Below are 13,496 nucleotides of genomic sequence, written 5' to 3' on the forward strand. Positions count from 1 at the left end.
TTTTTTTTTTTTTTTTTTTTTTTTTTTTTTTTTTTTTTTTTTTTTTTTTTTTTTTTTTTTGAAGTTGTGCTGGCAAGGGGAGTAAAATGAATAACTTATTCATGCACATTGGTTGCTTTCTATGTTTGGTTGATTCAGCTGGCTGCTATTAAATTATATGTTAGTTACCTAGTTAAACTGTAACTTGAATTTTGAATTTAAAAAGAAATGCATTAGGCAACAACCTGTTACTATTTTTTTCCACTCCATCTCTTTGACGAAGAGATTAAGAATTCAGATTAATGTAGGATAGTTTAATAACATATTTTGTAGTGATGAATAACTGAGTTTCATTACATTTTTTTTTACATTTACACTTTGTTTGGTAGACATGCTTGTGTTATCTATATGATTGTTAGTTGATAGTTGGTAGCTAGTGAATCGTTGAAGAGCTAGTCTATCTTGTGATTGGAGATATTCTTGCATGTATCAAAGAGTTGAATTAACTAAGTTTACTTTTTGAATAAAGCTGCCCTTTTCTTGGCCTTGCTATTGGAAACTAGAGCAATGTCTTTATTATTATTATTTTTATTGATAGCTTGCCGTTGGATTTATTTTTATTTTATTTTCTTGAGAAACCTTGTTGAAGATTGTATCAAGTAAATGTAATGTGCTGGACAACATCTGGTAACTACATCTTCTTTGAGGAGTTACAAGAATGTGGTTTCTTTGAAAAGTTGTTTGAATATTGTCTTTGCTATTCTATAGAAGTAAGAAAACTGACCTGTAGACAGTATTAACTTGTACGTAGGTTTTTACATGATGATGAAAGTTAATTCTTCCCTGCTCTTATCTTACGCAGGTACTGTTGGAGAGAGCATATACAGTGGAAAGTTTCCAGGTGAATTTTGCATTTTCTGAAAATTATTTTTATTCTTTTCATGATGGAAGTTTAAATACGGTTTCATTTTGCTTGTATTACTCTAGTGTAGTTATTGAATTAATGCATGGTTTGGTTAGGGACAAGAAGTCCGTTGTTTGTTGAAATGAGCTTTGAAATTTTCATCAGTCTTGTCCCGATGTGAATAATCTTTAAGTTTTGAGCTTGAGAGATTTGAAGGCAAATCTCCTATTTTTTTTAGCTTTAAAATGTGTGTTTTTATTTTTCAAATTTTATTATCGACAATATGAGGAGTATGCTTATAATTTTTGGTTTGATATGATTTGTGGTACTGCCTCTTTACATCCTTTGATTTCTTAATTTGCTTGCATACTTGCTATTATGGAATGGGGCTGCTAATAAAAACTTTGGTGGCTGTATTGATTTCTATAGTATTCTATATCTATTAGGTTAATTTAGATTTATTTCATTCTCATGATAAAACATATTTTGTTAACTAAGAAAATGCAGGTCATGGAGCCCCACTTTTTATTTTCTATGAGGTTCTTCCCCCACATTGATAGGTTTCCTTTTTATAAGTATATTACTGCTTTATATTCTTTGAAGACATTTTACTGAAAGAACTGCTATAAGTGATACTAATCTTGTTTCGGTTCTCTTGTTTCTTGACATGATATGATCTTAATCCATCTGTTGTAATTTTATGAGATAGGCTGCAGTCTCGCGCTATTTTTTTTATTGTGACCATTACTGAGTGGCTTTCTTTAAGTGTGCACTCATGCTTAGTATATAGATTTTCAGAAGCATCCTTTTGTTTAGATATTGTTTTCTGCACAATTGATTGTAGTTTCACAAGCCATCAAAAGAGTTTTAATGTGCATGCTATTTTGGTAAAATTGAGAGTAACAAATGCTTGAAATTAGTACAGATGAACCTCCTCGGCTAAAACATGATGGACCTGGTCTTCTATCGATGGCAATTGCTGACCGTGACACTTTAGGCTCCCATTTTCTTATCACATTTAAGGCCAATAATCATCTTGACAGGTTTGTTAGTGTAGTATTGCACTGATATACTATCGTTATTATGTCTTTGTTCTTTAAAAAATTATTTTTGTTACTATTGTACATATTATATAGATGAGAATAGAAGTTTGATGTGTTGTAAAGTTATCATATTATTTATATTGACCTGATCTCTCATTCTCCCTCCGGTACTGCTCTTTTAGGAAGCATATAGTATTTGGAAAACTTGTCCAGGGTTTTGACGTACTGAAAAAGATAGAAAGTGTGGATGTAGAGGATGGTGTTCCAACTGTTACAGTGAAAATTGTCAACTGTGGCGAGTTTAATGAAGGTAGGAATTATAAAACATATTGATAACTTGTTATTTATTTTATTATTGTGAATTGTTTCTTGTGAGTTGATTTTTCGACCCTAAGGCCATTTTTTAAAGTTAGTTGACTGTTTTGCAGAAAAAAGAAAGATAAACAAAATGAAAATAGGAAAGATTACTTCTTCAGATGACGATAGTCATGAAGAAAAGCGAAGAGGAAAGCAGAAAAGAACAAGGGAGAGGAGGAGGAGGAAGAGAAGATACCACACATCTGATTCAGATAGTTCATCTGATTCGGAATTAGACTCCGACTCTGAGAGTGATTCTGACGCAGATTTGTCGTCGTCGTCTTCTTCTGAAAGTTCTTCCAGTGATGACAGGTCTAGAAAGAGAAAGAAGACTTCTACGAGAGGCAGATATAGACGTGGTAAAAGAAAGGATAAAAGACGTGACCGGAAGAGATGGAGGCATGATAAGAAGTCTAAAAGAAAATCTAAAAGGTTCTTGATATTATGACTTAAAAGTATATCTTCATTATTTATTTTTCTGATTCTTCAAGATTTTTTTTTTCTTGTTATTTTTTTGGGTGGGGGGAAGGAGCTTGAAAATGTATGATCTTGATACAGTTGATTGTTTGGTTCATGTCCTTTGGTTTTCTACGCATGCTTTTAAGTGAGTTAATATGGACTGCAAGATGGGCATTATCTAATACTCAGTTTTTTTTTCATCGCCAGGGCCTTGGACAGTCTTACGGATACTGAAAGTGACAGCAAAAGCAGAAGCACTTCTGTGCAAGATGGCCTTGATGTTCAAGGGAAAGATCTAAACCGTAAGGGCTTGTCAGTGAAACCTGGTAATTTTTTTCCCTTCATCCTTGATCTTGGTGAATATGAGGATGGGTTCTTCGATTCATCTCTAATTTTTCCAAATCACTGCTTGATTGCACGCATCATGTTGTTTTTGTGATATCCTGCAGCTGAAGATGTACCTCAAGCCTCAGATGCCTGCCATAGAAGGAGAGGAGAGGTAGATATCGTGGAAAATGATGGAGAGAGATCCCCTAAGGAGAATGGTGAGCGAAGGAGCAATGGCATTGCTTCAGTGAATTCTAAATCTTACAGATGCTGTGAAAGACAACCTGATATTGTAGACGACCACCCTGGAAAATCTAGGTCCACTCTCCATTCTTGTCACGCCTCAGTTATTCTTTGTGCTTAACAATTGTTCCAGATCTGGTATTTTATTAAAAGTTGATGAGCAGGAGTCGAAGCTATAGTCCTAGAAGGACGATGAGTAAGAGTATTAGTCGCAGCAAGAGTCGCAGTGTTAGTCCGAAACGAAGTATGAGCAGGAGTCGAAGTATTAGTGGAAGCCCGCCTCGTGCACAATTGAGGAGCAGGAGCATTAGCAGAAGTCCTGTTCGAAATTGTAGCAGGAGCTCGGGTATGGGAAGGAAAGGTAGGAGTATTAGTAGAAGCCCATTACGATGCGGGCCTTGGAGAGGAGTTAGCAGAAGCCCCTTGAGATCCAATCTACAAAGAAGTCCAAGCAGGAGCCCACCTAGAAGAGCCTCTAGAAAATCAATTAGTAGGAGTCCTGCAAGAGTTTCCAAAAGTGTAAGCAGAAGTCCATTGAGGTCGTCTCGTCAGAGTCTGAGCAGAAGCTCAGGTAGGGGGCCTTCTAGGAGGAGTATCAGTCGAAGTCCTCAAGCACCAGTTAGGAATCGAAGGAGCTACTCTAGGAGTCTTACTCCCATCCGTAGGCCAAGGTCACCGGCATCTGATAGAGGGAGAAGTGCATCAAGAAGTGTTTCCCCAGAAGGGTCTCCAAAGCGCATCAGAAGGGGGCGTGGTTTTAGTGAGCGTTATTCATTTGCTCGAAGATACAGAACACCCTCTGCATCTCCTGTCAGGTCATATCGTTACAGTGGAAGAGTTGAACGTGACAGGTGAGCTTTTTTGATAATGTTCAGTTTGTTTAATGTCACACTTCCAGTTTTCTATGCTTATAAGTGAACAGCTCAGAGAAATGATCTTTTAAGTGCTTGCTTGTGTTACTAGATATTCAAGTTACAGAAGATATTCTCCCAGGCGCTATAGAAGCCCTCCTAGAGGAAGATCTCCGCTAAGGTCTGTTATCTCTATTATTTCTCACAATCAAAGTTCTGAATTGAATCTATTCATGAACATAAGAGTTTCTTCTCATTTGACACATGACCAACATAAAGCCTTAATCTTTTAAACTAGTACAAATGCCCCAATGGTATTGCTACATGTTTTGTTCTTATGTTGCTTGATAACTCCTCATTTATACAGATACAGAAACAGAAGAAGCAGGACTCCCTCTGCATCTCGTAGTCCTCGTTACCGTAGTCGTCGTTATAGCTGTAGTCGAAGCCCTATTAGGAGCCGTTCCCCAGTTGAGGGATCCAGGTCTCGTGTGTCTCCTCGAGTCGTTAGGCGGAGATCTTCTTCAAGGAGCAGATCCCCATTGAAATCAAGAACCCCTGCGGATTCACAATCCCCAAGAAGAACGCTTAAAGATAGGTCCAGGTCACCTTCTGGTAGCCCAGAAGGGAAGAAGGGCCTGGTCTCTTACGGTGATGGATCTCCAGATTAAGAGAAGGTGAAAAGATCATTAAAAGAAAGAAAGGACCTTAATGATTTCATGGAGACCATAAATTATGCATTCTAGCCTTTGTATTAAACCCGGCTTAGATTTGCATCAGAGTACATCTCGTAGGATATAGAGTGAATAATATCATCTTGGATCATTTTCTTTTCTGGGTATTCAGCAGTGTTTGCATGTCTACAGTCGTTAGCCAGTTTCGGGCGATTTTGATATCTCGTGTTGATCTATGGTTTTTCTTTAGTGTCTTGTTCGATGTGCGTCAACTTGAAGATGCCAAAATCATATGAAAACTTCCAAATTATATTCGACAAAAAGCATATTCACTAAATTTATATACAATTCATATAGTTTAATTTCAATCCAAACCGTCGTATCAATTAGATTAATCTAAAATGTATGATGAAATGAAGTAGTGGCGACAGCATCTTATTGTATACAAATAAAAGGATTTGAAAGGTGACGAAGAGATCTATTTTAGTCCCATCGCCTATTATTCCAAAGATCAAATCCCAACTTAGGTTTTTATTATCAAAGAGTTGACAACTTTTTCTTTCAAAAGCAAAGTGTGTAGGTTTTTAATATTCAAATTTAACCAAAGTAAAAGCAAGTGCCTCGTAACTTTAGAGAGTCTTTTTTTGCCAAAAGGTCAATTTTTCATTACGAGAAGTTTGACTTTTTGAATTGATACGGGCAAATTGTTTTGCGTTCTATATTTGAAGAAATAAAAATATTTATTTGAAATTTCACTCATTAATAGTATATATAAACTTATTCATTGAATACCCATCATACATCAAAGAAAAAAAAATAAACAAAAATATCTTTTGATATCCAAAAAAAATTCTTAGAACACGAAAAATTGTATTCGCAATATTTTAGATTGGACTATTGATGTAATCGGAAGAATTCATTCTCATTAAAAGATCTTTTTTAAAAGAAATGAAAAAAAAAAAAAAAAAAAAGCCTTTCTCTTTTTGTAAAGAACCTTCATTTTATCTTTTTAAAATTTGGAGATATTGCTATCTTTAAATTTGATTATAATGTTGACTCAAAGGAATTTCCTCACAAGAATATAATATTATATAATGGTATGAAGATTCTTTGAGCTGAAAGAATAAAATTCCCCAAAAAACCCTTTAGCTCTATTTTAGCAGAAGTTGAAAGATGTAATGATTTAGATGGTTGAAATTGATTCAAAATTCTTCAGAAGAATCTAAAAAATGGAAGAAAACGAAGGAAATCTATGATTCTTAGCTGTATTGCATAGCCATTCATTCTATAATTGACCAATTTTTCAACCCTTTTATCATTGGTTTTGGTATTCGGTATTACTACAAAATGTTTATCAATAAAATTTGGATAAAATCTCTCTTTATCACATTTCGATTATTAATTTTTTTTAAACGTTTTTCTTGTTAATTTAAAATCTCCACTTTATATAGTATACCCAAAATTCAATATCATTTTAGAATTATGATTTAAATAAAATGTGTGAATATGTTTTTTTTTTTTTTCAAAAAGGGAAAAATGAAAATTTGAATTTTTTTATCACAAAGAATGCATTGAGTAAATGCTTTTTCTAAAAAGTTACTAATGTTGGAATAATTTTCAAATAAAATATTTTAAAAATAAAATTAACTTTTCTAGACACAGAGAAAAAAGAGAGAGTAAAAAATTGATTAATTTTTAAAAAAGAAAATTCAACACTAATTCTTTCAATATTAAAAATTTCAACCAAAACAAATTTTATTAAATAATTATCTCAATTACATTATCTGAATTATTCATTCAATTTTTTGTTTTTCATAAAATAGATAAAATAAATTTTCATTTAAAATTACATTATAAATACTTAAATAATTTCCAAAGGCATTTTTGTAAAGCATTAAGGAAATAAAAAAAAAAATCTAAAGCTAAATATTATTTTATTTTTCCCAATTATAAAGATTGATTCCAAAAAAAATAAAGTCCGCATATTCTAATTTTTTTTAATTGTAATTGGGAATTGAAAATAGTACGAAAAGGTTAATAAATTCATTAATTAAATTTTAAATAGATCTAAAATATAAGTTTATAACCAAATTTTCTCTTTCTTTAAAGTCTAAAATTAAAGTATTTTTTGTAAGTTAAGATCAATTTTTGTTACTAAAGTGCTAATTTTAATTTTAAAAATAAAAAAAAAAACAATATTCACGTAGTTATTTTTTTTTAATCAGCTCCCAAATTTAATATTTATTTTATTTTTAATTTCAAAATTTCGTATTATTCATATCATTATTTTATCGTTAATTGTTTAATTGGTTGACAATATTAATTTGATAATCTAAATGTTATTAAAACTTATTTACAATATTAAAATAAAAATCCAAACATACTCTTTTATATAAAATATGTAACTAATTTAATTAATTATTTTTAATGCATTTAAATTTTAAAATTAACCTTGAAAAATATAATAGAATTTTCAAAAAAATCATATATTTCTTTTGGAAAAAAGTCTCAAGCCATATTCGTGAAAACATCATCACACGATTGAAAAGTACTTTCTCGAATGCTTTCTGTCTTCCCTCTTGATTAGATAATTACATTCCAAACACTGATTTTTAATATATAATATTTTTAGGTAATTTTCTAGTTTAATTCTATTTTTAAATATAATTTCGTTTTTTTATTAATCTTTTATTTTTTTAAATTCTATTTTTTTTAGTTTACAGTATCTAAACAGTGTCACTTTTATATGGTAAATATATAATATTTATTATTAATTTTTTTATAAAGTATAATTGACATATATTTATTTGGTTAGTTAAAAAAAGAAAAGTACTAAAATTACGGATTTCATGCACGCCCTTCCCTAAAAACCAAGGAAGTTAGAAGGCAAGGGGGTGCAAAAAAGTAATTTCACAGGAAGCCATTGTGTAAGAGAGTAGCCGTTGTTTCTGGACTTTCTGGGCCACTTTAGTCCCTTCGGCGTTTGAAGTATTAGGAAGGAAACAACGGAATAAAAAGAAAGCAAGAAGAAGAAGAAGGAGAAAGCACTGTGAAGGGACGCGAAGGCAAAGCTTTTGCAAAAGAGACAGAAACCGGAAAAGCCGATATGCTTTTCGGGTCGTTGAACACTTTTACCCCAAATTTTTTGTAATTGGTAAATAAAAACCCTCAAAACCCCTTCACTTTCTGCTTCTGTTCTTCATATTGAAGTAAATTTTAAGCAATCCGTCCAGATCTTTCCTATGAATTCTCGCCGTCATCAATGCTTGCTTGAACATTCAACTTTTAGGTCTGTAATTTGATGGCTGTCTTTTCATTCTTTATGTATTGTATTATACCACCCTTTTTTTTTCATAAAAAATGGTTGAAAATTTTGATTAGTTGCTATATTCTGGTGTTGCTGTAGTTGAAGTGCTTTAGCCTTGTGGGTTGTCCTGCGTTCACGGGCATAGATTCTTTGCCTCTCGCTCTCTTGCCCTCGTAATCCCTCTTTTCGTTGCTCCCTCTGTGGCATTATAAACTGAAGGGCTGTGTCAGCTCAGAGCTCGTTTTCTGCATCGATGCTTTAATCTCTTGTGGATTCTTCTTTGCCCATAAAGATTTCTTGCCTTTTTCTTCCTTTTTTGAGATGCCTTTCACTTTTTTTTAGTATTTGAGGACTTTGGAGGCTGTTTATGGGATGTGATATCAGGAGTAGCTAATGGAAAATTCATGGGTTTTAGTTCCATTTCAGCCCTCCCAAGTGCATATAAATACAATTGGTCAATTCTAAAACTCTTCATTGCAGGAACTAATTCCAACGCCCAAGTTGTGGCCTGTCTTGCTTCCAACATTTTTGTGGAAAAACAATGAGCTATAACAGCTCTACTATGGGTTCTGGTTTGTTCACTTTCTGCTCATTTTGTTTTATTGGTTTACTGTCCATCAAGCTAAACTAGCTAGCTTTCATTTTTGCTCCATTATGTCAGGTAGTAGAACAGGCAGGATGAGCTTTGAGTTTGGGAGGACCCATGTGGTCAGGCCTAAAGGGAAGCATCAGGCAACTATTGTTTGGTTACATGGCCTTGGTGATAAGGGGTCAAGGTACTAATGGCTTATCTTCTTTACGTTCTCCTTCCTGTTTAGCCAGCTTATTAGAGTTATTTTGCTAGTTTCTGGTTGACTTACTTTGATTGAGATTAAGAAGAAACTTTGATGTACTATGTGAGATCCCACGTCAGCAGGAGAGGGGAACAAAACATTGCTCATAAGGGTGTGGAAACCTCTCCCTACCAGAGGGGCCTGAAAGGGAAAGCCCAAAGAAGACAATATCTGCTAGCGGTGAGTTTGGGCTGTTACAAATGGTATCAAAGCCAGACATCGGGCGGTGTGGAAGCTAGACATCGGGTGGATTGTGAGATCCACATCGGTTGGAGAGGAGAACAAAACATTACTTATAAGGGTGTGGAAACCTCTCTTTACCGGACGCGTTTTAAAATCTTAAGAGGAAGCCCGTAAAGGAAAGTCCAAAGAGGACAATATCGGCCAGCCGTGGATTTGGGCTATTACATACTTGAGAATAAAGACTCACTGAACTCTATGGCGCATTACATGTAACTAACAAACTTTCCATCCTAATTAGTGGGTTATATCTGAGCAGAGGACTTTCTTTTTGTCTTCCACGCCAAAAGTAAGGGAAGAAGTGGCTGAGTGAGTAAATGTCAGTGTCTTGCCCTATCTTCTTGTGTATGTTCATATATAGAAAGTTTTAAAAATTCTATATGCCTTAACTAGAGATTCTTATTCTGATTTCTTTTTAAGTGGGAAGGTAACGTCATGTTTTCTGTCCTTTATAATTAGAAAAAAAAATCAAAATCAATATAAAATAATATCACTATCATATGCTAGCTGATATCAGACATTTACATCATTAAATGCGGGCTGGTTTCTTCATTATTGGGTCCCAGTTTTCAATACTTGTGAATCTGTTTGGAGGCTGTCTTTTGGTATTCCTTCATCGTAATCTGCTAACTTAGGAAGTCCTTTCAGAATCGTTGTTATTGAATTTTATTTACTTCTAAATTTTTTTCAGTTGGTCTCAGCTCTTGGAAACTCTTCCTCTACCAAACGTAAGGCTACTTAACATAGTAACCTTGATTGTCATTAAGTTTTGGGATTTGTTTAATATGATCAATTAACATAATAATTACGAATTCTGTTGCAGATTAAGTGGATTTGTCCTACTGCTCCTACTCGTCCTGTGACATTATTTGGTGGATTTCCTTGCACTGCATGTAAGACTATCCAAATTTCATAAAAAAATTTATTAAAATTATGAGCCAAATTCCTCCTATGAAAACGATATATTTATTCTTGGAATTAGTTTAAATTATGAGGTACTCTGCCGTTTCGTATCAGGGTTTGATGTGGGAGATATTTCAGAGGAGTCTCCTGATGATTTAGAAGGCTTGGATGCTGCAGCATCGCATGTTGCTAATCTTTTGTCTACAGAACCTGCTGATAGTATGTTTCTTCTTGAAAAGCTTTTTAACTGCCCCCAGCTGACTTGCTGTTTGTCACTTAATCACTGAACTTAATCATTGGTGTGATACTCCTCTGGTGGTCACATATGAGAGAGAAAGAATCTCGTATTAGATTACTCGATATTGTTGTGTCAAGGACTCGAACCGGTAGTTCTCATTTAAAACTATTTCATATATACGGTTTTGAAACGAAGAACAGTTATGAATTGTACGTAGGTAGGTATAGATAGAGGTCTCATCTACCTTCTCGTATCGTTTTTACAGCTGATACTTGGTGTTTGGCATCCAAATTTGTCATATTCTCACTCTTTTTCTTACTAACAGTTAAACTGGGTATTGGAGGCTTCAGTATGGGTGCTGCAACTGCTATTTACTCTGCGTCATGCCGTATTCTTGGGCAATATGGAAATGGAAACCTATACCCCATTAACCTCAGTGCAGTTGTTGGGCTTAGTGGCTGGCTTCCCTGTTCAAGGTTTGATTTTTGTTTGTGAATTATGAAGAAGCCGAAACACACAGTGCACGGTCGTGAGAAAGCCTACACGGGTGGCCTTTGTTCTTTATTAAAGCCTTTTTTTTTTTTTGTAGATCTTTGAGGAACCAGGTCAGTGTGTCACACGAAGCTGCAAGGCGCGCTGCGTCCCTGCCCATTTTACTCTGTCATGGTTCAGGTACACTGCTAGTTTACGAGTTAAAGCATTAATGCATCCTTGTGAGAGAAATGCTCTCTCAATTCCCTTAATCCTATTGAATTTTACTGAGCGGTTGGTTACAGGTGACGATGTTGTAGCTTACAAACATGGGGAGAAATCTGCACATACTTTAAGTTCATCTGGATTTAGCAATCTAACATTTAAATCCTATAACGGGTATGTTGGTATCTCGACTTCCTAGTGCTTCTCGTTTTGTATGTCTGATAATAAGTAACAAAAAGATGGGATCTTGCAATGTAGGCTGGGCCATTACACCATTCCTGAGGAGATGGATGTTGTTTGTAATTGGCTGACAGTCATTTTGGCGCTCGATGGCATACGGTTGGTCGATCACTGAAGAAGTTGCAGAGAATCATGGAGGTAAACAACGAAGACCATTTTTTAGGTTCGTAACAAAAATGGTAGAGACGTTCGAGCATAGGGGCAGCAGTACGAATGATCATAGTTATAAGTTCTTTAATTGTGGTTGCTTCGTTAGTAAAGAATAAACCATTGTCTTTCTGGTTTCTGGTCTTTAGCAAATCTGATAGAGTTACTGTCCACGTTTTACTCGTTTTCGCCTTCGGTTTTTTAGCCTAAGTTCGGGGGTATACGAATCTGAGAAAATTTTCAATGTTGTTGTAATCTAATATATGACTACCTACTTACCACTGATCTTAGTTTTATGAATGAAATGTATTTATTTCAACTATTTACTTTAATTAGAACACATTTCCATAAATAAAAGAATCCATCAATCAATCCAAAGCACAATTAACCAAAAAAAACAAAAACAAAAACAAAAACAAAAACAAAACAAAAACTTAAATATTCTTCACATAGGAAAATTCAAATAATACCTAACCTGTGTATTCAAATCTACACTGCTCCTTTATGATCCAATGGCTTGGCATTGTGGCTCAATCATCTCCCACTCGAGTCACTGGTAGCTGCTGCTCTTCATCTGTCGCGTGGGGTGAGGTGCGGGAAGGGAGGCATCGACTTCAATATATATCTGCGGCGCTCCATCCTCCCCAAAGAATTATTCATCCCAACCTCATATTCGTTGTTACCATAATGAGGGGGAAACGCCATATTTGTTTCTGGTGAGCCTCCATTAATGGACGCCTTCTTCCCTTCCTGAACTGGGGGCGTGTCAGGTGAACTACTTCCAACGCGTAGCTGGTCGATACGTGACATGCTTGTACAACCCTTTGGCTTGGATGGTATGAATGGCGTTGAATTGATCTGCTGCTGCCATTGGCAAGAATTTGCATCCATTATGTCTGTGTTTGATTCTACAAACATGTCGTAGCAATCTGGAGAAGACGAGCTCGCCGTATCAAATTCGGGTGAGGGGCGAAATATTCCGGCCACGATCCAGGATTTTAGGGGATCCTTTTCGTAACTAAGTGAAAGGAAAAAGGAATTAGAAACAATTCAGATACAAAAATACCTTTTGTAATAGTCATCATACCAATAGATCCTTACCCTGAGTATTGAAACGATGGTGTTTGCGGGGAGTTGAGTCGTTGACTATAAAACTCAGAAGGGGAGATATCATGTTCATAACTCAAGCTGCCTTCCACGCTTCCAACATCAGCTTTTCCAGTTGCCACCACCTCTGGAGTCGCATGAAATTTAAGTTCCTTTTCATTGCAGTTCACTAGATCATATGATGCTACAAAGCTTCTTATCACAGTGCAAATGATGACAAAGGGAATGAAGAATGGAAGAATTCAAGAACACCATACCTTCTCTCTTGCCATGGTCATTCCTACAGTCATTGCATCGACATCTCTCTGTGCATCCAACATTAGCCTTCGAAGAAAGAACAAATATCGATATTATAAGATTAAATTATAAGTTTAGCCTATTTGAAAAATTGAAAACTTATTCAATTTTTATATCAAATAATTTCGTTAATTTAAGAAAATGTTGAAAATTTAATCCAATATTTGTAAGATTAAGAATTTTTTAGACATTTTTGTTAAGAATTGACTCTCTAAGATGGAATCATATTGTCCATTTTGAATATAAGCTCTCATAGCTTTGCTTTAGACCTTTTGGGGTTTTTTTGGTTAGGAATCGACTTCCCACAATGGTATTATATTGTCCACTTTGAGTATAGGCTCTCATAGCTTTTCTTTGGACCTTTTGGGGTTTTTTTTTGTTAGGAATCGGCTCTCCACAATGGTATCATATTGTCCACTTTGAGTATAGGCTCTCATGGCTTTGGTTTGAACCTTTTGAGTTTTTTTTTTTTATTTTATTTTATTTTATTAGGAATCAACTCCCCACATTGGTATCATATTGTCCACTTTGATTATAGGCTCTCATGGCTTTGCTTCGAGCCTTTTGGGACTTTTTTTTTTTTTTTTTTTTTTTTTTTTTTTTTTTTTTTTTTTTTTTTTTTTTTTTTTTTTTTTTTTTTTTTTTTTTTTT

General features: G+C 34.6%; 3 protein-coding genes across 12 annotated transcripts in view; 2 read left to right on the plus strand and 1 right to left on the minus strand.

Moving 5' to 3' along the window:
- The window catches only part of LOC111491765 (peptidyl-prolyl cis-trans isomerase CYP95-like), a 7,612-nt gene extending 2,554 nt beyond the window's left edge, over nucleotides 1-5,058 (plus strand). For 4 of the 5 annotated variants that reach the window (XM_023140783.1, XM_023140785.1, XM_023140787.1 and 1 more), the window contains 9 exons: nucleotides 842-880; nucleotides 1,809-1,926; nucleotides 2,109-2,236; nucleotides 2,340-2,715; nucleotides 2,950-3,068; nucleotides 3,192-3,387; nucleotides 3,477-4,163; nucleotides 4,276-4,344; nucleotides 4,531-5,058. In XM_023140783.1, coding sequence (XP_022996551.1) covers nucleotides 842-880; nucleotides 1,809-1,926; nucleotides 2,109-2,236; nucleotides 2,340-2,715; nucleotides 2,950-3,068; nucleotides 3,192-3,387; nucleotides 3,477-4,163; nucleotides 4,276-4,344; nucleotides 4,531-4,834 — 2,036 coding nt within the window. In that variant the 3' untranslated portion in view covers nucleotides 4,835-5,058. The remainder of the gene's footprint in view (nucleotides 1-841; nucleotides 881-1,808; nucleotides 1,927-2,108; nucleotides 2,237-2,339; nucleotides 2,716-2,949; nucleotides 3,069-3,191; nucleotides 3,388-3,476; nucleotides 4,164-4,275; nucleotides 4,345-4,530) is intronic. The other variant, XM_023140784.1, reaches the window with a different exon arrangement.
- Nucleotides 5,059-7,794: 2,736 nt separating this feature from the next.
- Nucleotides 7,795-11,726, plus strand: LOC111491767 (acyl-protein thioesterase 2-like). 4 transcript variants are annotated; one of them, XM_023140794.1, is made up of 11 exons: nucleotides 7,796-7,991; nucleotides 8,071-8,126; nucleotides 8,625-8,716; nucleotides 8,806-8,920; nucleotides 9,909-9,945; nucleotides 10,041-10,110; nucleotides 10,235-10,339; nucleotides 10,684-10,834; nucleotides 10,948-11,030; nucleotides 11,135-11,228; nucleotides 11,313-11,726. In XM_023140794.1, exons 3-11 carry the CDS (start codon nucleotides 8,686-8,688, stop codon nucleotides 11,407-11,409), a joined length of 783 nt encoding a protein of 260 aa, XP_022996562.1. In that variant the 5' UTR covers nucleotides 7,796-7,991; nucleotides 8,071-8,126; nucleotides 8,625-8,685; the 3' UTR covers nucleotides 11,410-11,726. The 4 variants fall into 4 exon arrangements, with proteins under 4 accessions (XP_022996560.1, XP_022996562.1, XP_022996563.1 ...); XM_023140792.1 differs by lacking the exon at nucleotides 8,071-8,126 and having other exon boundaries at nucleotides 7,795-7,991; XM_023140795.1 differs by lacking the exons at nucleotides 7,796-7,991; nucleotides 8,071-8,126 and adding an exon at nucleotides 8,234-8,317.
- A 173-nt stretch (nucleotides 11,727-11,899) lies between these two features.
- LOC111491766 (CRC domain-containing protein TSO1-like) overlaps nucleotides 11,900-13,496 on the minus strand; it is a 5,836-nt gene continuing 4,239 nt past the window's right edge. Inside the window, exons 8-10 of one of the 3 annotated variants that reach the window (XM_023140791.1) lie at nucleotides 12,806-12,872; nucleotides 12,543-12,675; nucleotides 11,900-12,459 (exon numbers count right to left, since the gene is read on the minus strand). In XM_023140791.1, coding sequence (XP_022996559.1) covers nucleotides 12,012-12,459; nucleotides 12,543-12,675; nucleotides 12,806-12,872 — 648 coding nt within the window. In that variant the 3' untranslated portion in view covers nucleotides 11,900-12,011. Of the gene's footprint in view, nucleotides 12,460-12,542; nucleotides 12,733-12,805; nucleotides 12,873-13,496 lie in introns of all 3 variants that reach the window. The other 2 variants (XM_023140789.1, XM_023140788.1) reach the window with 2 other exon arrangements.

The sequence above is a fragment of the Cucurbita maxima genome, unplaced genomic scaffold (assembly GCF_002738345.1).
Source record: "Cucurbita maxima cultivar Rimu unplaced genomic scaffold, Cmax_1.0 Cma_Scf00017, whole genome shotgun sequence".
NCBI lineage: Eukaryota > Viridiplantae > Streptophyta > Magnoliopsida > Cucurbitales > Cucurbitaceae > Cucurbita > Cucurbita maxima.

Bases quoted from the DNA above. Each gene is read 5' to 3' on its own strand.
- LOC111491767 (XM_023140792.1), top strand. From the start codon at position 8,686: ATGAGCTATAACAGCTCTACTATGGGTTCTG. The intron at 10,111-10,234 runs GTAAGACTATCC...GTTTCGTATCAG, and splicing joins TGGATTTCCTTGCACTGCAT to GGTTTGATGTGGGAGATATT. The intron at 11,031-11,134 runs GTACACTGCTAG...GGTTGGTTACAG, and splicing joins TTTACTCTGTCATGGTTCAG to GTGACGATGTTGTAGCTTAC.